This window comes from Curcuma longa, chromosome 5 (genome assembly GCF_044706935.1).
Source record: "Curcuma longa cultivar G26 ecotype Majalengka, Jawa Barat chromosome 5, ITB_CL_G26_1.1, whole genome shotgun sequence".
Classification (NCBI taxonomy): Eukaryota; Viridiplantae; Streptophyta; class Magnoliopsida; order Zingiberales; family Zingiberaceae; genus Curcuma; species Curcuma longa.
This window is the reverse complement of record NC_133865.1, coordinates 10,896,341-10,921,688: the sequence shown is the minus strand read 5'-3', so window position 1 is coordinate 10,921,688 and position 25,348 is coordinate 10,896,341. Positions and strand designations below refer to the sequence as shown.

The following is a 25,348-nucleotide window of genomic DNA, read 5'->3' as shown; positions in this document are numbered from 1 at the left end:
AATTATGATTTTAATCAAATCAAATCTCATCAAGATTTGATTCTAATCAAATCAAATCTCATCCAGATTTGATTCTAATCAAATCTCATCTAGATTTGATTCTAATCAAATCAAATCTTATCCAGATTTGATTAGTAAAATCATAATTAATTTTCTCTGCGGAAGAAAATTAATAATTTCGTAACAGAAATTTTAATCGGAATTTCTTAATAAAATTTTTCTCCAGAAAAATAATTTTAGAAATTCTTAAAATTTCTTATCCGAAATTTCATATAATTTTCTTAGGTGGATACGAGATTTTATCCAGAGGCTACAGCAGGGACCTAGAGGAGAAATTGGTTTTGGCCTCCTGATGGACTTGGGCTTCCTGTGTTCTCCCTGAACACCCAACTCAAGCCCATCAATAATAACTCATTCCACTAGAGAGTTATTATTGCACTACCGCACCAATCCCATATTATTGTATGAGCTCCTTCTTACTATAAGTACATTAATCTCCCTGTGTTTAAGATATCGTATGTCCGTCAATTAAATGAGTTACTGACAACTCGAATTTAATCAACTTCTATTCCAAGAGTAGTACCACTCAACCTCATTATCATGCGGACAAGGTCCACCTGCAGGGTTTACATGATAATCCTTATGAGCTCCTCAAGGGGACATCATCAGCCTAGATTATAGGACACAGTTTCCTTCTATAATCAACAACACACCATGTACATAATACTACTTTCCAACTCATCGGGCCTTTTGATCTATCGTTCTAAATCTCACCCTTTGATGAATTAAAGAAGTACATACTAAGTACATGTGTTTGTTATTATATCGGGATTAAGAGCATGTACATCTATAGTAACAGAGGTTTGGTTCAATTATATAGTCAGTATAAATCGAACAATCCTCAGATGGTCCTATTCAATACACACTTAGTGTACTAGTATAATTTTATAGTCAAGACAGACTAAGACAAAATTACACTACAACCACTCCGATGGTTTGTCCAATCCATCTTGGTTGTGAACACTGTTTATAATCTATAAGGGACTGATAACATGGTCTTCTGTGTGTGACTCCGCACACCATGTTAATCTACAGTATAGATTAAATGGACACTGATTCTCATTTCAGAATGTTTATTTACATAGCTAGGATTCTAGTATACATCCCAACATATACATATACATATATTCATTTACATATAATCAGGGCATCCCCGAGGCCATGATACCACGGTAGGACATTCAGATTGTCACTCAGACATCCACAGTTCGATCCCCAACTACGACGTATTTGTAGGAATTTTCTTTCAAATGGGGATCGCAATCAAAGGATGTTGGGCATCTAGGTTGGTCGCTGCGTGCACTTCTCGATTTACCCTGATGACCGATGGAAAACTTCCATAGGACCGAACCGATCATCCATTGAGTCAATACGACTAATTAGAAATTTTCTTTTACATATAATAATGGCAAAAATCCTCTCTTCTCGCCATTTACGTATAATCCTTCATCGTCAGATGTTAGACTATAAACATTTGTTAAAACAAATAATTTATAAGATTGGAAAATGATCAATATTTTTTAATAAATAAATAAATAAACATTAATTTAATGAGAGAAATGCTTCGTGCAGTGGGGCTGGTCCGTGACTATGTCGTCGCACACAGCAATCCCTGCCGTCAAATAATTTTAAAATATCACTTTTTTTATTGAAATTCAAAAGGTATTTGTTTTCGTTTATTATTGCAACACTGTTCTATTTTCTCTTAACTCATTTTTATTTTTAAAAAATATTCGTGTCCACAACTGTCAAAGCACTTGTAATATTTAGTTGATGCAACCTAAATGTTTCCTTTCTAATCGATATTATATTTTAATAGTTACCAATTATATCTATATCAGTATAAAGAATTGATCTCTAAATAATACCAATTAAATTATTGACCGACCGAGATGACTCTGTCAAGACTAGACCACACCAAGGCTCTATGGGCTGAGCCAATGCCCTAGTGACTCTCAGGCAAGGAAAAGGGTTGGTCGAACAGGCAACCCTTTATAGCCTCAGACCATCTCCAACGGGTGCCCTTTTACACCAAAATGGTGTAAAAATGACACCATTTCTCTCCAATGGATACACCAAAATGGTGTCCAAAATGGTGTCCAAAATGGTGCTGCACTGTTCACTTGCACCAAAATGGTGCAAGTGTAATATTAATTAATTAATTAATATAAAAATATTTTTAAATGCTAAAAATACTATAAATATTAATGCATTAAGTAGAATAAATTAATGTATTAAATATCACATGCACGAAAATATTTTTAAATATTATAAATTAATATTATTTAATTTAATTGAATTAATTTTGTAAATTTTATATATTATAAATTTATATTAGTTATTAACTTAAATAAGTAATATGTAAAATATTTATTATATTGCTAAGTTTATAAATATTTTAAAATTTATAATATTGGTAATTTCATAACAAACACATATTTTCTTGTAATTAAAAAATATAATATTATGATCATAATTAAAATTAGTTATTATGTACCATAAAAATATTAATTTTATTAATAATTATGATCATAATAAAAATATTTAACAAATTAATATATATGTTGAAATTAATATATATTATAAGATGGAAAAATAGAATATTCTAAGGAATATTCTTTTTAGTGTAGGAAATGGTGTCTCTTGGTTGGAGTTGAAAAAAAATTTGGTGTTGAAATGACACCAAATTGGTGTTGAAAGAGCACCAAAATGGATTTTATGGTTGGAGATGGTCTCAATACCCACAGCCTCTCACGAAGACCCGACTTCAACAAGATTGTCTACCTAGAAAACGAGGTTGGGCTAATGATTAAACAATGACAAAAGTACGAACTAGTGGTTGTCGCTTCTGGAGCAATAATATGCTTTTGTGGATGGATGATGGTTGACGCTTCGCTTGTGCAGTCGTCCACATAATCCGCTCAGGATTTGCGTGGTGGTATATAGATTTCTATCTCTGTGACTATATAAGGCGGCAAGAAGATAAATGAAGGTATGCTGATGTAAAAGTTAATCTCATCCGTCTTCTTCCTCTCATGAGTTTCTCAACTTAGTCAGTCGTTGACTTGATCGTCAAAGGGAACCATTTCAACACCTTCAACCCCTAAATTCTAACACTACAAAAAAACAAGTATTTTGCGACGAATTTTTGGGACGAATAGTTTTCGTCGCCAATCAGCAACGAATTTTGGGACGAATCAAAATTTCGTTGCTAATCTGCAACAAACTTTGCGACGAAAAAAATATTAGTTGCCAATTTAGCAACTCAATATATTCGTCGCAAAATTCGTTGCAAAAACTTATTCGTTGCCAAATTCGTCGCCGAATTGGCGAATTCGTCGCCAAATTGGCGACGAACAAGAAAATTCGACGAATCGCCAAATTGGCGACGAATCGCCAAATTGGCGACGAAATTCGTTGCCAAATTTGCGACGAATTTGGCAACGAATAAGGTTTTCGTTGCAAAACTTCACTAAAATCTGAATTTTCCTTTTCTTCTCCCACGCGAACTTGGCGACGAATACACTATTCGTCGCCAATTTGGCGACGAATTTAATTGTTCGTCGCCAAATTGGCGACGAATAAGAAATTCGTCGCCAAATTGGCGACGAATAAGAAATTCGTTGCCAAATTGGCGACGAATAAGAAATTCGTTGCCAAATTGGCAACGAATTTGGCAACGAATATGTTTTCGTTGCAAAACTTCACTAAAATCTGAATTTTCCTTTTTTTCTCCCACGCAAACTTGGCGACGAATACACTATTCGTCGCCAATTTGGCGACGAATTTAATTGTTCGTCGCCAAATTGGCGACGAATAAGAAATTCGTCGCCAAATTGGCGACGAATAAGAAATTCGTTGCCAAATTGGCGACGAATAAGAAATTCGTTGCCAATTGGCAACGAATTTGGCAACGAATATGTTTTTCGTTGCAAAACTTCACTAAAATCTGAATTTTCCTTTTCTTCTCCCACGCAAACTTGGCGACGAATACACTATTCGTCGCCAATTTGGCGACGAATTTAATTGTTCGTCGCCAATTTAGCGACGAATTTGGCGACGAATTCCGATTCGTCGCAAAACTTAACCCTAGATCCGAACTTTTCTTTTCTTCTCCCACGCGAACTTGGCGACGAATGCCCGATTCATCGCCAATTTGGCGACGAATTTTATTGTTCGTCGCCAATTTGGCGACGAATGTGATTATTCGTCGCCAATTTGGCGACGAATTGGCGACGAAGTTGGTTTCGTCGCAAAAAACTTACTAAATCCCTAACTCCGAACTTTTCTTTTCTTCTCCCACGCGATCGAAGTTTCTGCCGCAGCGAAGTTTCTGCCGCAGCTCTCGCCGAAACTCCTCTCCCTCGCCGGATCTCTCTCACTCGCCGGATCTCTCACTCGCCGGATCTCTCTCCCTCGCCGGAGCTCTCCCTCGCCGGATCTCTCCCTCGCCGAAGCTCTCCCTCGCCGGATGCTCTCCCTCGCCGAAGCTCTCCCTCGCCGGATCTCGCTGATTTCTGGCCGAGTTCTCTCCGAAATCTTTCCTCCTCACGTGGTAAGCTTCCTCCTTCCTTTTTGTTTTTTTTCCTATGTTTTTCACCGCCGGCGCTGCTGGAGAGACATCGTTGGACGTCGGGCGGCGTCGGGCGGCGTCGGGCCGTCCCTGGCCGGCCCTGGCCGGCGCTGGCCGGCCCTTGCCGGCGCTGGCCAGCCCTTGTCGGCGCTGGCCGCCCCTGGCTTAAACTGGACACTTGTGTTTTTGAGTTTTGTGAATAGAATAACCACTTTTATAGGGTTTCCTGGCTGAAACATGACACTATTGTTGATGCTGGAAGGTTCGATGGATCGTTGGGTATTATATATGCAATCTCTGCTTTCAAAGTTTTAAAGATAAAGTGGTATTATATATGCAATTGTTCTTGGTTCTAGAATCGCCTTTAGCTCGACAAAACCGTAGATAACTTAAGAAGACAATGATCTGGTGTGCTGTTGTGAAATTTTAATTATTCTACTCTTTCAAATTCCTGTTGTGTTTGAGAAGCCCATTAGAATTTGGTGGATTAACATTGAGAATTATCTATTCTACTAAAAGAAGGCTAGAAACTCAAGAACAATTGCAACATGTTCAATTAGGATAGTCCTCATTTGCTATGTTGAGACAGAGTTCAAGTAAAGACTAGCTATTAGATTTACATATAATTTCTCTGGGACAACCTAACGTCTAAGATTAGGTTGGAATGTGATAAATTCTGCATACAGAAACTATTATTTGAGAAGCATATAAGCTGAAGTGTTGTAATTTTGGCATGGATCATTACAGTTATCCTTGTCTAACTTAATGGCAATTTTGAGATTTTTATCATCAGCCTTTCATATAGCAGGTCTTTGAGTGAGTGTTGACTTATATTGAAATTACTTGTATCAGCTAGATATTTATTTAAATGCTTTATAGTGTTTTATTAACCACACTCACAAAAATTTAAATTAGTTCTTATTTCTGCAGCTTCCATCAGACATTGAGTGACATTTCATTGGGAACTTGCAGAGCAACAAAGTGAAAACACTTCTTGGTATCAACTATTCTTTTGATATCTGAAGTTATCTTTGTTGATTTATTTAAATAAATCACGTGCATGGTTGTGCAGATTGACAAGAAATTGCATCTTCATTTGATCAACACACTTAGTTTATATTATATATTTTAAGTTTGCCTCTTTGCTTTTTTGCTTTTTTTGCTTTAAGTTTATATATTGTTAATAATACTGTTTGTTTAGGAACAACATAGTTAATCACTAGGTTTTGATAAACAAAGCTCAAAAAAAAGGTTAGTCTTTACATATTTAATTTATAGGTTTTAGTATTAGTTTTAATTTTAAGAATGATACTTTCTCTTTATCTTATTTTTCTATGCAGGCGAAGACAAGATATGTGACGAAGAATCAAGCAGAGTTTCCGGCGGACGATGATCTCTTTTATCTTGTCTTTATATATCTTCTGATTTGTTTGTACCAGTACTTTGTAGCTTCTTTCCTGTATTATGATGATGTGACTTGGTTAGACTTATAGACATGTACATACATGTCTAATGTAGTTATTTGCTGGATTGTATTATGAGTTTTATGGATTGTAGATGTTATGGATATTTTGATGTTATGGATATGGATGATTTGGATGTTATGGATTCATGTATGTTATGGATATTTGGATGAAATGAATGGATGTTATTGCTTTATTTGTATTGGATTTGATATGCTTGTTTATTACAGGTTACATGTATTTATGAATCGATCCGATTGGATCGATATTGTTTGTATATACAGGATAATCACCAAAATAAATATTGCATTGAATTTTTTTTTTGTTTTTGCAACGAAATCTGCGACGAATATAGGATTCGTCGCCAATTGGCGACGAAATTAGCAACGAAAACTAGTTCGTCACAAATATATACTCAGTTTACTATTTATCAAAATTTGCAACGAATTTTAGATTCGTTGCCAAATTCGTCGCCAATTGGCGACGAATCCATTGGCGAAAATTCGTCGCCGATTGGCGACGAATTTATTTTCGTCGCCAATTGGCGACGAATCCATTTTCGTCGCCAATTGGCGACGAATTTTGGATTCGTTGCCAATTGGCGACGAATTTTGGATTCGTCGCCAATTGGCGACGAATTTTGAATTCGTCGCCAATTGGCGACGAAATGTATTTGTCGCCAATTGGCGACGGAAATAAATTCGTCGCCAATTGGCGACGAATTTGGCAACGAAATTTTAGTTTCGTCGCAAAGTTTTGCGACAAATGTGGATTTTTCGACGCAGATTTTTGGCGACGATTTTATACCAACGAAAATTATTCGTCGCAAATTTCGTTGGAAATCTTTTTGCGACGAATTTTTTGACAAAATTCGTCGCAAATTTCGTCGCAGAATGCTGTTTTTTTTGTAGTGTAACAACATTTTGTACAGGTCAAAATTTCATTTAGTTTATGAAAAAAATAATTAAAGTAATAGTAGACAAATTATCTTACTTTTGATTAAAAGACCTTACCAAATTACTTTCTGTGAGGTCCATCAAAGTAATCACCTGCCGACTATATAACCCACTGTCTTCTTCGATCGGGGCGGTAAACGGAGGAGAGTAGTGGCGACTTTTCCCCTTTCTCTCTCTCAAGTGCGGCGCCCTGGATGGCCGGAGCGGAGAGGTGTGGCGGCCGCGGCCGGCTGCGGTCGAGCAGTTGGGCGACGCCGGTAATTATTGTGGCTTCGGGATGAAGTGCAAGATCCACCCTTACGAGTACGGCGACGGCGTCTGCTCCTCTTGCCTCAAGGAGCGCCTTCTCGCCCTCATTGCCGCCCAGAACGAGCTCTCTTCCCACCACACCGCCTGCCAGCGCATCGACCTTTCAGCGCCTCCTTCGGAGGCTCCTCCGCCCCATCAATTCCCTTCTCCTTACATTTCCCACCGCCGATCCGTCGGATTCGAGGCCTCCCCTGCTCGCGTCCACCTCCAGCACCGCTTCTTCAGCACCCCGCAGGTCGGCCCCGCCTTCAGAGCGGCCAACGGCGCCGGATCGCTCGTCGATCTCGATAACGGCAGCGGCCGCCGCAAGCAGAGGTTCTCCATTTTGAAATCCCTATTCGGGCACAACAGATCGGGGAAGGCGGATACCGATTTGGGGGATTCCCCTGCCCCAGCCTCGGGCTCATGGATCTCGGCGCTGATCCGCGGCCGGAGTAAGAAAAAACACAAGAAGAAGTCGGAGGAGGATGCGCCGCCATCGCGGCGCCCGCGGAGGTCATTTCGCGGTTCGGAGTACGAGAATGACTTCGGCGAAGAAGAGTACTCCACCACCTCTTCTCGGCGGCCAACCTCGAAGCCGTTCCCAGGGAACCATCCTGTCTCGGGATTCTCCGTCTGCCTCAGTCCACTAGCCAACTTCAGGCAGGAGGGGAGGCAACGAAATCACCCGACGGAGCCGGGACTCTCTGGAAACCCTCGGAGCCCAGTGAACTCCGTCCACCATCGGAGTCCGGCGGCGATCGAAATCGCCACCCTAGCGTCGAACCGGCCCCGGCGGAGGTAGGTTCAAGTGACGGTTTTACCCCTCGACTTTCCGCATATTACTATTTCCCCTAAACCCACAGTTAATATTATTGTTTTTTGCCGTAACGCTAAAAAATTATTCCAACGCTTATAAATTTTCGTAGTTTTTCATACGCAGCATGATGCAACTCTGACATGCATTTATTGGGCTATTAATTAGATCTTTTCATATCGTTTTAAACAACATCTTCTTGTGGCGAGAAGGCGTTTGTTCGTATGGAAGCATTGAAAGCACGTAGTTCAATGCACTGGGCCAATAAAATTTATTGCTAGGAACGAAATAAATATTCCTAACTGTTTTTTTAATGCCGAGATTGCTTTTATTTGGCTGTTCCTCCTCCAAATTTTATTTCATCACTCGTGCCTGCTCTTTCCATATTGCCGCACTACATGTTCCAATATTTGCTAATGATTAGCATTCTCAATTATTATAACTTTTTAGAGAAATCATGAGGAAAGGGTTGAATTTAGGTGGAGGACCGAGTGTAGTGGTTGATGCGCATACTGCACGTGATTAGCTGTCAATTCACTGAATGATTCTTGTTATGTGATTGAGTCATTAGGTAGTTGATCATCTAGATTAGTGTCTAATCATATTAGTTAGCTAGAGTGCCGTAATATAGTCTTCATAAAACCTTTGACGTACGTCATTAATTTTGAATTCTTTTAGTTCCATCCTTGTTTAAAAAAATGGATGGCCACTGAAACATACTACCTAATAGTTGTTAGGGTTAAATACTGGTGGCCAAGAGAGCATTAATGATATTGGAATCCACATGGCATCACATGGCTATTGAGGGAATGATTGCTACGGCAGAGGTTGACTAGGTGCCATAATTTGTCAACACGTGAGTTGGTTATGTGATCTATCAGGATATTACTGGACCGGGTTACAATAAGTTCCTTATGTCTTTTATCTAAATCAGTTATGTGAATCATTTCAACTCAGATAACTCATTTCTGCAGCCAGTGTTGGGCATGTAGTTTATCCATCTCATTTAACTCGGCCTTTTTTGTTTTCTTGGTCTGTTCGATCCATTTAGTTGCTTGACTCTCTGAACTCCTCTTCGTCATAAACATACAATTTTTGTCGCTTAATATGAAATTTTTGATTCCGTTCCTGTCTTAATTTGATTCATTTTTATAATTAATTAAGCCGTTTGATACCATCTTTATCAAGTTCCATGAGTAAAAATAAATAGAGAAGATATATGTGACTTAACGAGATATTGACTTGTTAGACAAAATAATATTTTATATAATATGAGTTTAAACATTTTTAGTGTAAATAATACATTTGGAACTCTGGGTTAGGAGGGTTCAAACTATTTTAGAATAATTGTCATTGATGTGTTTTTAATATTTCAAATATTTTTTTTACAAACATAAATTTCTTTATTTTTTAAGAAAATTTGACTTCTCTAAGGGCAAATGCGTATTGAAAATGAGTAGTACTGCGGTGGAAGGGGAGCGTGTGGTAGATTAGGAAATTTCTAATCTAATTCAATTCAAGGTAGATTAAGAAATTTCTAATCTAATTCAATTCAAGGTATGTTGTTGATTAGGCTAGTCATACCCATGGACTTATCATATATTGAAATGTTTATATTTAGATTGTGGATTTGATGGGTTAAATTCACAAGTTCATCAAAAATAAAAAAAATATATATAATATTTTAAAAAAATAAGTTTGGTTGGAAATTAGGTGGATTAAGTTCACAAATTCATTAAATTTTTTACTTTTATTTTTAATTTTAGAAGATTTTTTTTTAACTAGCAGATTAATTCTTTTCCGCTATAGACTGACTCGCATGGGTCAGAGACTCAAGAGATCAACCTACTTGGATTCATTTTAAAATGAATTGCTAAAATATTAATAATTTAATATTTTTTATATTTTTTTAAAAAATAAATAAACATAGAAATGTAAAACTATATTTTAATTGTTGGATGAAAAACTACTTTTTCACCAAAAGATAATTATATACAAAACAGTATCCATTGATTTTGTAGACTGAATCACGGATAAAATAATTAAGTTTTTTTTTTTAAAATTTGGTTCAATTCGATTTAATTATTTTTACTTTAATTTTAAACCGAAAGATGGAAAAGATATGTTTTGAAATTGTGTTTTTGGAAAAAAAAATAAAATTATGATGGGTTTTTTTAGAAATTTCCGAAGGATTATTTTACTTTAGGGTTGTTATTTTAGGAATGGAAATGAGTTGCTTGTGACGAGCTTTTGCTCCTTAGTTTTTTTCATTTTGGTTTAGGTTTCAGGATTATCTTTTTTATAATAAATTCGCACTCACGGACATCATGTTTGTCTTTCCATTAGAGGTAATATAAGTAGATATTTTTTTATTCATTTTAATTTTAATTTATTTTATCTCATTTCCTATCAATTAAAAATTTGAGAGAACAAGGAACAAATCCATCGCCCGATGCTTAATATTTATCAATTAAAGACCGAGAACAAAATGCAACAATTTATAAAACATAAATAAAAATTAGATGCTAATTTATCATTGACTTTATATTTTAAAAAAAATCTAAAAGTTTTAGAATTGTCAAATTGTTTTTTTAAATTTCAAATTATTAGTATTTATAGGAAGGTACGGTCGATGATGATATGTTTTCTGGATTGAGATTTTTTATGTTATAAATTGTGTTTTGTTAGCGAGGTATTAGATACTTTCTCTTCGAATAAACTCTTATGTAGAGGTAAATAAGAGTTCGCGGGGTGAGTCTTTAACTTAATTGACATAGACTCATATCATTTATCGAGTTGACTCCCTCACTTGAGTTGTCGATTTCTTCCGCATGAAAGTTGACTCATTAGTTTTCCATAAAGATCGACTCACCAGTCTTCTTGATAAAGGTCAAAAGGCCAACTCACCAGCCTTCCTGATGAAAGTCGACTAATCAATTTTTTCGATGAAGATTGACTCACCACTCTTCTCTATGAAGACTAATTGACTAGTCTTTAAAGACACTTCTACTCTCACTTTTCTTCTACAAAAGGTGGAATCCGCCACCCTAACAGTTCCACACAGTCGATCTCAGGACCATCTATGAAGAGGTAAATCAAGAAGTTACAGTTAACCATGACGAAGGAGGGTATTGTCTCGGTTTCATCGAGATTCAAATTTTTACCCTCTTTTATCGTAACTCTATTTTATCGTAACCAACTCAATTATGTCCTCGGAGCCCACCGTAGAACAGTGAGATGTTGTTAATGATTAGATATTGCTGCTAGGAAGCTTTTGTTTCCTAAATTGGGCATACTATCAAAATATAAAATTAATAAATTTTAATTAATGTATCGTATTAAAATTAATTTAGATAATACCAATACACTAACCACGTACATGGGTAAATTTCAACATAATCTAGAGATAAAATATTATTTATTTAGTTATCAATTTGATGAACATAGAGTGTTTATTATTTGTCCAGTTGTTTAGCGAAATAATCTGATGAAGACAATTTAGTATAATGAAATTATCCCCGGGGCAATGGTGTAACGGTAGGACATTCGGATTGTGATATAGGGACCCGCGGTTCGATCTCCAACTATAGCGTATTTGCAAGAATTTTCTTTCAAATGAGGAACGCTTTCCGATTTACCTCAGGGATTGATCCACGGGATTTATCATTTTTTTATAGTATAATGAAATTGAAGAGGTTTATATTTAAAGAATCTCAATTTCAGTAAAAAATAAATTTATTATTTTAATAATTTTACATGATGAATTTTATGATCATTTATTAAAAAAATAAAATTTGCTAAAATCCGTACTAAAGTGAAAATTGTTAAACATATGGGGGTAAAATGAATATATTCCATGTGCGACTTATGACTTATGACATAACAGATAATGCAGGTCTTTCCCTGCAAATTTACCTTGAACTGTTCTTCAACCTTGGTATGAAGCAGGCGGTCAGACGCAAAGACGATCCGCTCCTCTTCCCCGAAGTCGCCGTCGCTGCCTGCCGAAGCAACGTCTGAGATTATTCCTCTCTCCCCGCAAGGCGAGATGGGAATGCGATCTCGCGCGGAGGCTATCATCTTCGCCATCGTCTCTGTGCATCCCCACGAAATCTCCTCTCTGATCCACTCCGCTTCCTGCTTCTTCTTCGTAAAACCTATCCCCCAGAGGTCTTTCGGATTTCTAATCGTTCGCATCAGAATCTGTTGTTTCATTTATTTTCTTGGTAAATTCGTGCAGCTTTTGAGCGCGTATTTTGTGATTCTTCCCCTGCGTGACGAGGGGGCGATATCGCTGGGATTGGAGAACCTCCCCGGTCTTTTCGTTGGATCTCTTATTCTGACGTTGCTTGCCGCTCCGGTGTCAACCCTCGTCTTTTCCCTGCCCAATCTCTCCAAAGCAAGGGTGTGAGACGCAAAAAAAAACTTCATTTTATTGTTTACGACCGTTCGGTTGATTTCTTCTGGAAAATAACATTTTGATTATTGAAAACTTTTCTGTAGACTGGTAGGATAATTTAATGTTAATCTGATGTTCAAACATTCTAATGACTCCGTTATTATTTTCAAAATTTTCAGGCGTTGGTTTGGATACATAGGTTTTTTAGTGTATCCCTTATTATATTCTTCCTTCTTTGGCATGCTTCTTCTCCTAGATTTTTTGGTAGCGCCTCCAAGGTAAGGAGATTCAAGGAAGGCAAACATTTGAGCTATATGCTTAGGATTCACTATCATTTGTTTCATGATTCAGTCGAGATGCATTCCCATGTGTAGGAATCAGAGCATTCACTCAAAGAACTCAATCCTAAACAGGATATTCATCCAAGTAGTTGGAGTAACCATGGATGGTTCTATGTTATAGTTCGAATAAGCTTATTCTTATGGGTATAACCTCTTGTTTGGCTGAGTTCAGTACTCTTACTGCTGATTGATATCTATTTTGACTAAAATGGTTGATTTTGAAGGTTGCGTTGCTTAATCTTGTGACCATATCATCAACTTGGGCAAGGGTGATAGATGTTATGGACAACGAGGTAATTTATGGTGTAAAATGGTCTTCTAATAGTAAAACTTCATGTTTGATTTTCATACATGTTCAGTCAGGTTCAAGACTATTTGGTTTCATTGGTGCTGGTGCTACATCTGGGCAACTTTTTGGATCACTGTTTGCAGCAGGCATGGCTTGGATAGGACCATGTATGTACTTCTAACAGAAATTGTTTTTCTGATTTTCCAAGTCATCTCCTCTTGTTTTTTTTTCTTCTCTTTCTGATCACTGCTTTAGTTTTGCTCTTGTTCTCTGCCCTCTTATTGGAGCTTGCTGCACAGTCATCAAAAGGAATACGTCATGACGTGCATACTGAATCTACAGAATTATCAACCATTAGGTAGAATCATCCTTTTTGTTCATTTGGCATAAAAATAAAATGCATACATCATTTTCCAATATGGTCTATTGATCTGCTAGGTAGACTAGTAACCTTGAAAGCCAGATATAAATATGGTGTAATTTTATTATGGAACCTAAAATGGCAGGTAATATCTGATAATTCATACTATTCTAAACATGTGCTTTTAAATTCTCTCTTCAATTATAATTGTGAAAAAGTGAACCATCATTATGGGTGCTAATGTTTATGCCTTTTGAACTATGCTCGTCTTTTCCAGTTTAGTTGCATATCAAGTATATTAAGATTCATGTTCTTGTTGTTTTTTACATTGTTTTATGCTAGCTGTCACGTTATAATTCAGAGTTCAACAATTTTCATTTCTGTTATTTCAAAGAGATATAATGTTGCCCTGTTATTACTTGTGTTATTTGCCTAAATCGAGTTAAAAAGGTAAAAAGACTGTATTTTCTGAGCTGCATGTTATTCTGCAATTTGGTCTGTCAGATTACAATTGGCATGTGTGCTGAGTCAACCCAATATTAGTATTGACAACTTAAGTGGGATCCAATTCAACAAAATGGTTTTTAGTTAAGATTATATGATCTTTGCCAAATAAGTTAATATTATATGAATATACTGATCTCAAGCAAAATATTAATCTGCAAAAAAAAAGGGTGGTCAACAAGCTTTCAAGCATTGGCACGGCAGGACCTACTTTTGAAGCCTGTAATTTGCTTTTCACCTTTTTGAATAGAAGACGCTAATTATGAAGTCTATTGCTTGAGTTATTTTGAGCATTCAAAATAGCAAAAAGTTGGACCACCCTCTAATACTTTTATGCCTCAAATTTCCTGATCATTTCCTATGTTGTGCTGGAGAATTAGGGGCCTTTAAGTTGTTTACAAACAGATGGCTACGTGTAGTATCAACTATCATCAGCTTGGTTAGTTGCCACTTGTTTGCATGGCGATCATCCACCTCATGTTATGGCGTAAAACTTTAAAGCTACAATTTCTATGTCTGTTTTGTACCTTGAAAATTGAAATGATTGTATATTGCATTTGCAATTTGTTAGTAACTCTAGGAAAAGTATAAAAAAAGAAATAGAAAATATTTACATATTCAATAAAAGTAAACATAGAAAGGATTTTTCACCCATGCCAATCATTTAATGTCAAGTTAATTTTCTATAATGTAAGAAAAATATAATTACCCCGCAAGGCGGGAAAAGAAAAATATAATTAATTATACAAATATATAAATCATACTAGACATTAACCTAATATCTTTTTATTCTGTAAAAAAAGTAAATAAACATAGTAATGTAAAACTATATTTTAATTGTTGGATTTGAAAAATTATTTGAATTAAAAAATGCAATGTTTTTAATTAATGAAAAACTACTTTTTCACCAAAAAGATAATTATATAAAAAACAGTTTCTTTTGATTTTGTGGACTGAATACGTAGCATAAGAATATTGTTATAGTTTAGTATAAGTAAACAATACAAACAAATCATTGCATTGAGTTCATTGGAGGGATACCACGTAACCCATCAAATTGTTGGACTTGCACGATTTGAATATTCAGTCTTTATTTTATTTTCTTATCATGCTTTTGAAATCTATATTGAATTAATAGCAAATACGAAATATTGAAAGTGCAATTTGTCTTGACAAAATATATAGTCAGATTCAATCAAGAATGCTAGTCCAATTCCACCCAATTGGTGTTAACTTTCATTATGGCGTGAATATAAATTGTTTTTTGATTTTATATTTATGTTCAATCAAGTGATTAGAGCTTGATTTCATATTTTGTCCAAATTAGAGGTGATAATATGCATAAAGAATTGTATAAAATTAAGATTTTGTTTAACTATATCCCATGTGGAGTGATCTTACAATGTGATGTTAGAATGTGCTCAAATATCTAGCAATTCAAAACTAGCATGGCTGACAATAACAAATTGCTTTTGCAAGCGCAGCAATGTTGTTGCAAATCATATCTGCTACATTTGCATTTGCTTGCAATATTTGTTTTTGTACATTTTTAATATCAAGCAGTCAAACATCCTTCAATAAAACTTATCCTTTTCTGTTCTGAGGAAATTATTATTGTAGTTCTATTTGATGGCTGTTGTTTGAAAAGAATCCTTTCATGCTGTATGGCTCCTTAATCTCTGCTAAAAATAACTCTGAGGAACTGAAGCTGGTAGTTTATCTTATTATTTGGCCTTTTTTTGAATATGCACAGCGTAGGAATTTCACTGAGGTGGTTAACTAGCTCCACTATTAGTCCTAATGGTCGTGGTTTTATGTGAATAGTGATTTACCTCTCAACATAAGAATCAAAAACTAAGACATACATCTTGCAGAATGTATTCATGCAGTTTATTGTTTAGAATCTTTAGATAAACAATGTTGGACTATTTTGAGCCTGTATATCATTATAATTAATAAGAACTGTACTGTGTAAGTTAATCAAAATTTTCTACCTTAATTGCCCTTTTCCTCAGTTGTAATAATGCTATTATCTGATATTCACTTTCTCTATATTTAGTTGTTTGCCTTTACTTCTCATGTAGGGAATATGCACAGGATGATAATACTTTGTCAAATGAAGAAACAACAGCTTTGGTCAAGGCTTCTCCTAAATCAGTAACAAATATCATGAAAACTCAGCCTTTCATGATGTTGGAAGGACTTTGGCTTATCTTATCCTCAAGTTACCTTCTTTGTGTGTCTCTCTTTCTGTGGCTGGGTGCTGTTGTATCTTCCTTCTTCTATTTTCAGGTAAATATATTTTAGGTTTTTGCTATTAAAAGTGATTACTGGTACCAATTGTTTTTGATACATGTGAGGAGAAAGTAGATAAATAACTGAAGATTATCTACAGTTCTTGATAGTTGTCAGAAGATGTATGACTTGACTGCTTTTGTTAATCAACTTGGCATGGCACGGCTCAATTAGTCTTGCTACTTCTTGTGGCAAGCGAAGAGGTGTCATTGGCTCAATTGTTTTTCAAAACTGAAGTTTCAACTAAGCAAGGACAGCATAGTGAAAGGGGTTTGGGGGTATAACTATAATACAGCACTAGTAGAACAAGGACAGAAAATTAAATGGTAATTGGTTACCCATTCAATTCATACAGAACTGCATTTATCCTCTGACCTCAAAATCCATCATCCAATTCCTAAATCGAGATTGCTGCCCTCCAGTTTTAATGATTTATGGCAGTAGCTGCTTAGATGCCTTTTGTGACCTCCATATTGTGAAGCATCATTAAATAAGCCCACTGCCTCTGAGGAAATCTTCATAATACCCTATTGCTGTGTTGAAGCCAAATAATCCAGCTTCATGCCTGCACAATATTAATGGAGGGCCTTGAAGTATAGTAGGAGTCTTTTGAATCAAAACTCTTGGTAGTATTTTTTCTGTTGTACATGATTGAGATGGGTGTAAAATCTGTTATAATGTTGATCTTATCAGATTGTAGTTACATTGTCACATGTGTTAAAATATAAAAATAGCTGAAATGTTTTTTCTCTGTAAATTTAGAGAACATACCAGCGTGGACCTAGCAAACCTACTCTAGATATGAAGCACTCAGAAGCACAATGGGAAATCTTTACACAGACTAAAATGATATTGTGCAATATGTACAAGTCTGTTTCCCTTTAATCCTTCTTATATTTCTTCACTGAACTAAATTATGGTAGTTGATATTAAACTGAAGATTGGGGAACATAGGTCAGAGAACAAAAGTTCAATTCTGCAAAAAACTAAGATCTCCTTCTTCTCACTATCCTTTAAAATAATAAAATAGTTTCAGTAAAACAAGGCCACACCAAAACGTGATTGCATTTCATTCAGTTTATTTTCAGATTCTATTGCCAAAATACAATCATTACATTCTGAGCACTTTCATTTACCTAATGTCCTTCCTTAAATTTTCACTTGTTGTCACCATAGCATCTGAAGTAAGACAATTATCAATGTTGCCATCTTAATTATTTTTGATCGCTTTATTTTAGTGTAACTCTTTTGGGATGTTTTCAATGGCAGAAAGTGACAATTATCGCAATGACAGCTGTGGACTCAATTGCTAGGAGAAGATTATTTGCACTAATTAACAGCTTCATTGCTGTATTTATTCTTGCTGGGCAACTTAGTTTGACGGTAGCCATTTGTTTTGAGTACTTTTTACTTTCATATATCATTTTCTTTTGAACCTTTGAGTTTGATTCTTACAAGTAAAATAAGTCTACAAAGCTATGCAACCAATTTCATGGTGATTATGAAAGCTTATTTCTATAATGTGGATTGCACTGTGATGCAATTTATTGATATAGTTTCCTTATTCTATTTATTTTTCTTGTCATGTTTCCCTTTTGTATAATAATTGCAGGGTCGCATTCTGACAGTTGCTGGTGTTACTATAGCTATTTGCTCGGCGCCATTTGTAGCAACTTTGAGCATGGTTGGCCTTGCTCTACAGCCTACATGGGTAGCAGTTGCTCTCACTGAGACTGTTAGGAAGGTTTGTAAAAAGGATGATTGTCTTAGACTTAACAATTTGGAATTAAACTTCTTGTGTCATTCCATTTTTCTTGTGGTTCACTAGTTATTAGAAATTCGCTTTCAATTTTTAGATACCTCCGAATTGATTTAAATCTACTAAAAAAAGGATCTATGCTTAATTATCTTCCAAATTTATATTATACCTCTCTCATGGGAAACAACGATTTATTTTACTTGTAAGCTGTTAAGTTGATGGTGCTTTTGAGTGAGGTAGTCAAGGTAGACAAAGTAATGGCCATTCTTAGCCTATGACTGCAATTCAGAAATTGTAACTTTATCTCATCCTCGAATGGGTAGTCATTATTTTCTCCAAACAAAATTATGATGTTTAACTCATTGTGTATTTCCACTGAGGATGATCATCCTGCCCAGAGATATTATTTTCCACGAAGACCTCATTCTAGTGATGTATTAGATGATGTCTACCGCATTACATATATCAATCTTCTGATTTCGCATGATTTAGAACAGTTTGTATCTATAGTATTATATAACAACAAAATTTTGAAATCTTGTTGTGTTGACAATTGTTCAATGAGGAGCTCTGTTTTTAAAAAAAATATTATTCTAGTCAAAATTCATCAGCCTGTTTGCATATTCAATTTATTTAGGCCAACTGTTCAATGAAATTATGGTGTTCTCTTTGAATGTTCCAGTGGGCTAGTGTATCTCTATTCAACACAAGGTCCAAGCCAAATTTATCATGCTGTTTTTTTCATGTAAATTTAAACATTTTAAAGATGTTCTAACACTTTGACAAAAGAAGGATATTTAAATACATCTTCTTGCGGTCTACTTTGTTTAAGTTTAATTTGCTGATCTATGTTGACTCGATTAGTTATTACATTATAAATTTATCCTTTCAGGTTACTACCTATGTGGTAACAAGACCTGGAAGGGAACTCCTATTCACTGTTGTATCACAGGATGAGAAATACAAAGCTAAGGTACCTATTCCTAATTTCTTTTTTCAATTAGGACAATTAACTTTTCAGATGCTACTAAAATAGTCCTCCGATTTTATCAATCTTTAAGTACTTGGGTTTGTAGCTAATGAGGTGGTAAATGAACTTCATTAAAAAAAACTTAAGTGCGAGGATGTAAAGAGAATTGCTTCTTGTTTAGGTTCCAGGACGATGGTTAGAGATCACTTGTTAAATTGAGAACCAATTTTGAACTGTGGTTGAGAAAAAAAATGTAATTTGGCACGTAATTTACTTTATCATTGAAAATCTCATTATCATGATCAAGCTGTGCTTGTTCCAACTATTTAGATTAACTACACAAGTGATAATCTTATCCCTTCATTGATTATCATTATAAATTTAGGCTTGAAAAACCTTGCATCACAGTATATACATGCATTTGATCAATCTAGCTATGCTATATGGATAAGATTGAAGACTTGTAGAAATGGAATTGTATCTGGTTCTATATCAATCTCATTTAATTGACAGAATCTAGTTGTAGTGGAATAACTTTGTTGGCTGGTCCTTTTTTTTTGTGAATGTTTTGATGAAGAGAATGACACTGAAATTTCTGCAGATTTTCATAGATGTTATCGTCCAAAGGCTCGGCGATGCAACTGCAGCTGGAGTGTATAAATTGCTCTTTGGCAGCCTTAGCAACAGGACATCCATGGCTTCTCTCTATGTTTTACCTGTATGTTTTATTATTTATTTTCGCAACAATACTATAGCATCGACATGATAGAATAGCTCACATCTTTCACATGGTTTGTGTAATGTACTGATTAATGCTTACATGCTAGTTACGATGGTTTTTTTTACGATCTTCTATTTCACTAATAAGATGTCTTAACGACTCCCAATTGTATGGCCCTTATCATAGACATTCCATCAAATGCATAATCGAAGGGGATATTCTCATCAGGCTGGAGGAGTATCTTTCAAACTGCATTATGAACTTGAATGTGTTCCATATCATGATTATTCATATTTTTTGGTCAATGTATCATGATTATTTATCACGTACGATGAATGAACAATTCTATTTACGATACTTATTGTCTTGTGATTTCAGCTATGTTTCCTCTGGCTAGCCGCAGCATTTCGCTTGGGAAGGCGCCAAACTTACCTAGCTAAGCTGCAGGCTGCTTCCTTATCGACATCCAAAACGGAACAAGTGCCTCAGTAATTCTCATCACAAGCAGCACGATAACTATTGACTACTTCAGATGTGAAAACACACTATTTACTCAACATCATCATTCCATTTCCTGAGTTTCACTTTGGCTGGCATTCAGAAACAGATTGATTTTAACCCGTAAAGGCGGCTCGACCGCGGTGCATGAATGTACAACTCCAGGGTATATTTCCTGTTTCTTAGCGACTTGAAACTATAAATAGCTAGTTTGAACTACACAGATACCGTACGACTGGTCGAGAAATAGTCAAAAATAGGTTCTACTTGACCATTCAAAATGTGTTGTATCTTATTTTCATGTCGAAATTGGGAAGATTTGTTTGATGTATAGGTTTGAATTGATATTTTGGTTGCGTAAAGCTACATAGTGTTGCCTGCCTTTCAGAAGCTGTGTTAAGTTTTATTGTCTTTTAAGGCCGAGTAATAAAACTAGATTGAAATAGGGTTTTTATAGAACTACTGCATAGAGCTGTTTGCTAATTTTACCAGACTTTAAATCCTTTTCAAATTTCTTCTTTTTGATGGCAAATATGAGTTAAATTAAGAAGTTTATCTAGCTCATATCCAAAATTTGGGTCAAATGTTACTTTTGCTCCAAAGTGCAAATTGATTAAAATATGACCTAATTGGAGTTGAATTAATGCTGAAATTTGTTTAACCCAAAGAAAATAACAAAATTGCACCTAGTTTATTTATCTTGATTTTTTCTTCCTTGCTTTTTTGCAAAAAGGAAACTCTGAAATCAGTTTAGGTCATGTAAGATGGTAGATATAAGACATGATTTATGTGCTTTGGGAGGTCTGCAATAAGTTTCGCTACGAGAGGAAGGCACCAAACGAGGAGATGATGTTTCAGAAGATTCAAATACATGTATTCCAATTTTTAGACCATGCTTAAGCAAATGGAGGTCCTGGTTTTTTGAGATCATCCAGTATTCTGTCTACCGATTTTTATGATTTTATTGAATACGTTACTTGTTGGATGTTTATGTCTTGAAAAGTTCAGTATTGAAAGTATATAAGCAATTGAATGTGTCACATTGGGCGACATGTGCTCAAATGATGTGTTTGAATATTAATGGCGTGTAGGAGGAGCTACCTCAAATGTAGAAGTCCAAGCTCTAAGATGGACTTGTATGTTTTGATTCTACTTTGAGAGAGTACTTAACTCTCAAAATATATTTATATAATATGTATCTATTTCGGTAGATATAAGACATATTGTAGAAGACATTTTAAATATTTAAAACTACTTTTCCTTTTATTAAAATTTAAATAAAATATCATTTATCTAAGAGAATTATTATTACTCGTAGTAAACAACGCATGTCAATATAATTTTATATTCAAAATTTTAAAAACTAAGAATGAGATTTTTTTAATTAAAAACCTTTAAAATTAATTTAATGTGTCACATTGGATTGTCTAATAACTGCATTTTTTTTATTGGAAAAAAAACCACAAATTTTCTTAAAATGGTTTATCGCTTTATTATTGTCCAAGAGATCGAGTGCGATGGTGCCAACTCTGTGCCTTTCTGTCAAAGAAAAGTGAGGCAAACTCCCATAATATTATTATATTACTAAAAGTAACTCCAATTAGCTGATCCCCACGCAAATATTTAATGAAAAGTGAGGCAATCTCTTCTAAAAGGGTACCTTTTAAGGTACAACGGTACCTTTTATTACATTTTTCATCAAAAATGTTTTTTTTTACATTTTCATCAAAAATGTTTTTTTTAATATTAAAATAACATTCTAATATATTTCTCATTTCAGAAATATTTTATTCCAACACTAGGATAGAATAAATTAATCTAACATAATCAAAAATTTAATACACGCAGACTGACCAGTGACCACCACCAGCAGCCCTAATCTTTGACAAACCTCTCATCATCTTTTACTTTCTCCGTGGCATTTCATATCTGTATAATAACAATTCTCCATCGGCTTCCTCCCAAAAACATGATCCCACATATGACCTCACATATACGAAAGAAAATAAATTCAGGTAGAAAATTATGAATTCTCATAAAATTTAATGTCTAATTGTTATATTAAAATTATCATGCGATCCTATTAGATCTAATAGAATCTATATATATATATCCACAACAGTATATATTGTCCACTTTGAGTCCACATTCTTATGATTTTTGTTATGGATTGCGATATCTCGACGTTGGACCAAGGGACCAAACCAAGTCCTATGGACCCAATGACCGAGCCGAGCTCTCTCCAAGGATTGAGCCGAACCCTCTCTAAGGATCGAGCCGAACCCTCTCCAGTGACCGAGCCGGATCCTCCTACTCCATCAGCAGGAGGGGTCCTCAAGATTGGTATATTGTCAATACACAGGTATCGCGGCACGACCCATCCCCTCGGCTCGGATACTGCTCCTATCGATGCCCGCCAGGTGGCTCGATCCCATAGGGTTCACAGACCTTCTTCATTACTCGGCTGGTCCTGCTCGGTTCGGGCATGCATCCTAGGTCATTAATACACTATAAATCTCTGAAAAGACCACTCCCCTATCGTTAGGTTATGAATGTTCCCCTGACATTCCGGTATGTCATCATAGTGAATCTTCGATAAGTGGCGTAGCGGATCCCCTTAAATGTTGACTAATGATGGGACATTAGTATGGGTCATGCCCTGTTCTCTGACACGTTCATAACGGCGATGGGACGTTAGTCATATCCTCGATGTGATTCCCCAATACCCAGCTATATAAAAGGTTAGTGAGTCATTGAAGAAGGGTATGCGATCACACATTTCCTACTTCCTTTCTCTCAGTTTTCACCTCCTTCCTTCCCCTACTGACTTAATCATCGGAGTGGTCGCGCCAGGACCCTCCTGGCCTTCCCTCTCACTTCCCTTCTTTGTGTAGGTGGTACCGTCAAGCTCCCTCCTCCATCTTCTCCTTTAGAGTCTTGGTGTGGAATAAGGTGGTCAAAGCTTCCGGGTGCAGATCTCAACAGGAACAATTTTATTTTTAGATGTTATCCAAAACGCCTCATACTAATGAGATATTTTCCATCTTATAATCCTAGAATATTTTTCATGTATTTTTAATGTGGGACATTGATTGTTATTTCAACAATTTACCCCTCAAACAAAGGACCACTATGAGCTCCTCTTAAACGGTTCCAACGGATCCCTTATTAGATACAGATCTCAACGGATCTATCCCTTTAACGGTCATAACGGACTCCTTTAATAGGAGCTCCCACCATATAGATCCGCTCTGATATCACTGTTAGATTCAATGAAATCTATATATATCTCTATAACCATACGATATTGTCCACTTTAGATCCACGTGCTCATGATTTTATTTTTAGATTTTATCCAAAAAGATCTTCTACCAATGAAATATTTTTTATTTTATAATTCTAAAAAAAATTTATATATTTATATTTCTAATGTAAAACTTTAATGGTTATTTAACACATCTTCTAACATATCTCGAAATTAGCCTTGGCTTCCTCCCAAAGCTAAACTAGCTAGGTGTACACGTAAAACAGGTAACGTGTTCTCCAAGATCCTCAATCGTAGGCTTCAAGCAGCAGCCAATGCCAATCGAAGCCATGCAGCAGTCAAACGCGGATCACATAAAAAGTCAACTCGCCCTTCTTTTCATGAACTGTTCTTCTCTCCTTCAAATTTCAACGCAGAGAAACGAACTCATTGTTTTCTTTTCAATTCCCTCTCTCTCTCTCTCTCTCTCTTTTCCCCCCTGCTTTCATGGCGCGAGGCTCGCTTGTAATTAGGTTCCTACTCTTCTTCTTCTTCCTCTTCCTTTTTGCTCCACGGCCGGGCTCTTCTCGGCCGCTAAGGATGGCTTCGCCGGTCGACGGGGAAGTGATTGTTCCGCCGGCGGCCGTGCCGGGGATGGAGCGACTGGCGGAGAAGTACCGCCCGCTGCTGCTCAGCCTCCTTCCGAGAGCAAGAATGCCGCCGTCAGGGCCGCACCCGGGAATCAACGACAACCAGAACTAGCTAGCAGAGGAAGGATTGAAGAACGAAGATTCAAGGAAATGGAGAATACTTATTATTATTATTTATTTATTTATTTTGTTTTTCTTCTATTTTTTTTTCTCTCTCTCTAGCAAGGAGAGGAAATAAATCTTCTTTTTTCTCTATTTTTTTCCATTTTATTTTTGTTTGTTAAGTTATTGTAGCATTCGATATTTGTACTGAAAACACATGTAAACCTCGTTTAGGATATCAATTATCTTATGTTTGAAAAATATGTGTCTCATAATTAAGTTGATTACAATGGAATAAATTTGCAGAAAAAAAATAAGAATTTGAATTTTGACAAAATCGAACAATACCCTTTTTCATCGTGATCCACTGTAATTTTTTGATTTATTTCTTCACAAATAATTATGGGATCGATTGTGTAGGACCGTTGAAGTGATAAATTTTATTTTTTACAAAAAAAAAAAATGACAATTATCAATTATGTTTATAAATGATGCTGCCATGGAAAAAAAAAAGATAAATAATTTTTGGCATTTGATGAGATCGCTACGTAATCTATGTGGAAAATTGGGATGGATACGGAGTAGGTCAAACTTTGACTTTTCGAAGGCCGCCGACAAGGAAAAAAGAAGCCGCGAGGGGACCCCACGCGTATCCAAGTAGTTGGCCTAACTCCCTTTTTTTTTATTCTACTTGTGAGGTTTGACTTGGAAAAGTTTCTACTTTTTTTTTTTACTCGATTCCGTTTTCGAGATACTAACATTATAATTAGTTTAAGCAGTTAGAATTAATAGCTACTAAACGTGGTGAATTATAACTAATTAAAGGATTTATGAACTCCAAGAATAAACAACACTAATAAGAATGAATGTCTCACTTCAATAATGCACACGTTCAAATAAATACAAAAGGGCAATAAGAAGACATAGGACGAGTATTCTGAAAATCAAATTCTGAATAAACACGTCTCCCACTAAGATTAACCAAATAAAGCTTGAACATTTGAATTATCAAAAAAAAATATATATAAAACCATGTGAATATTACTTACGTATTAAAA

At 35.6% G+C, this 25,348-nt stretch overlaps 2 protein-coding genes across 3 annotated transcripts; both read left to right on the top strand.

Annotated features, from left to right (window-relative positions):
- Positions 1-7,210: 7,210 nt before the first annotated feature.
- On the top strand, positions 7,211-8,278 carry LOC141829559 (uncharacterized). Its single transcript, XM_074717070.1, has one exon. The coding sequence runs from the start codon at positions 7,330-7,332 to the stop codon at positions 8,143-8,145; it is 816 nt and encodes a 271-aa protein (XP_074573171.1). The 5' UTR covers positions 7,211-7,329; the 3' UTR covers positions 8,146-8,278.
- Positions 8,279-12,122: 3,844 nt separating this feature from the next.
- Positions 12,123-20,708, top strand: LOC141829558 (uncharacterized). Of its 2 annotated transcripts, none has more exons than XM_074717067.1 (13): positions 12,123-12,307; positions 12,398-12,562; positions 12,736-12,834; positions 12,931-13,041; positions 13,122-13,190; positions 13,257-13,353; positions 13,442-13,544; positions 16,136-16,343; positions 17,616-17,729; positions 17,959-18,090; positions 18,998-19,078; positions 19,677-19,793; positions 20,175-20,708. In XM_074717067.1, exons 1-13 carry the CDS (start codon positions 12,206-12,208, stop codon positions 20,286-20,288), a joined length of 1,512 nt encoding a protein of 503 aa, XP_074573168.1. In that variant the 5' UTR covers positions 12,123-12,205; the 3' UTR covers positions 20,289-20,708. The 2 variants fall into 2 exon arrangements, with proteins under 2 accessions (XP_074573168.1, XP_074573170.1); XM_074717069.1 differs by having other exon boundaries at positions 12,184-12,327.
- The last annotated feature ends 4,640 nt before the right edge of the window (positions 20,709-25,348 follow it).